The sequence below is a fragment of the Penaeus monodon genome, chromosome 21 (genome assembly GCF_015228065.2).
Source record: "Penaeus monodon isolate SGIC_2016 chromosome 21, NSTDA_Pmon_1, whole genome shotgun sequence".
Taxonomy (NCBI): Eukaryota; Metazoa; Arthropoda; class Malacostraca; order Decapoda; family Penaeidae; genus Penaeus; species Penaeus monodon.
In genome coordinates this window covers 45,713,469-45,714,492 of record NC_051406.1, presented here as the reverse complement: position 1 = coordinate 45,714,492, position 1,024 = coordinate 45,713,469, and the positions used below count along the sequence as shown (strand labels likewise).

At 50.9% G+C, this 1,024-nt stretch overlaps 1 protein-coding gene across 1 annotated transcript in view; it reads left to right on the top strand.

Annotated features, from left to right (window-relative positions):
- LOC119586537 (heparan sulfate 2-O-sulfotransferase pipe-like) overlaps positions 1-1,018 on the top strand; it is a 21,761-nt gene extending 20,743 nt beyond the window's left edge. Inside the window, exons 6-8 of the mRNA XM_037935293.1 lie at positions 67-179; positions 300-454; positions 541-1,018. Coding sequence (XP_037791221.1) covers positions 67-179; positions 300-454; positions 541-725 — 453 coding nt within the window. The 3' untranslated portion in view covers positions 726-1,018. The remainder of the gene's footprint in view (positions 1-66; positions 180-299; positions 455-540) is intronic.
- The last annotated feature ends 6 nt before the right edge of the window (positions 1,019-1,024 follow it).

The following is a 1,024-nucleotide window of genomic DNA, read 5'->3' as shown; positions in this document are numbered from 1 at the left end:
CGTATTGGGAATACCTTTCACCTCAGTTCCTTAGTGTTAATCTAATGCCCTCCCCCCTGTACGTAGGACCTGGAGACGTGCCTGAAGGACCGTCGGGACAAGGAGTGTCGCTACGTGCTTGGCCAGGAGGTCCTCGGCCACACGATCGAATTCTTCTGCGGTCACGACGCCTTCTGCCCGTGAGTCTGGCCGTGTTCTGGATTTCCGTAATTTAATTTTATATCAGTGCCATTTCGATGAGGTTGGAAAAGGGAACAGAAGAAACTCAACGATCCTGATTCCTTGTTTTGGAATTCTAGAATATTTGGCAGCCGCGAGGGCTTGAACCGTGCCATGCAGGTCGTCGAGAAGGACTTCGCAGTGGTCGGGATCCTGGAGGACTGGGACAAGACGCTGGCAGTGCTGGAGCACTACATACCTCGCTATTTCAAGGGTGCCACCAAAATATATCAGGGTAAGACTCTTCAGAATCTATTAAATCTTATGAACGACGCGCTAAAAGTGTTCCCCTTTTTCATGAGTTTCTTTGTCTTTTCTCAGAGCGACTTAAAGGAAACAAGGTCATGACGAACGAGAACTTCTACAAGCCGAAAGTGGACCCAAAGGCGCGAGAGTTTCTGAACAGGAACTTCACCGTTGAAAACGAGTTCTACGACTTCCTCCGTCAGCGCCTCGACCAGCAGTACCGCGCCCTCCTCGCTCCTGCGCCGTCGCCAGAGGCCTGAGTCCCTGGGGCGCCGCACGAGGGAGCGTCGCCCGAGGATGACGCAGAACGCAAGGATCGCTAAGTGCAAAATAATTTCCAGGGGAGATGATACTCAGACGCAGCATGAAGAGAGTGTTTTGGTTTTCCTGTTGGATTTAGCTCGTCTTTGTACCCGCAAAGGTGCTGCTCAGGGCACGACCGCATCGGACTACCTCGAGCTGAGATAGAACAGTCATGTGCTGTGTTTTAGGCAGCCTTCGAGTTTTATCGAGGGTAATATTACGATTAAGACACGGATTATACTTTATGCACGTATTC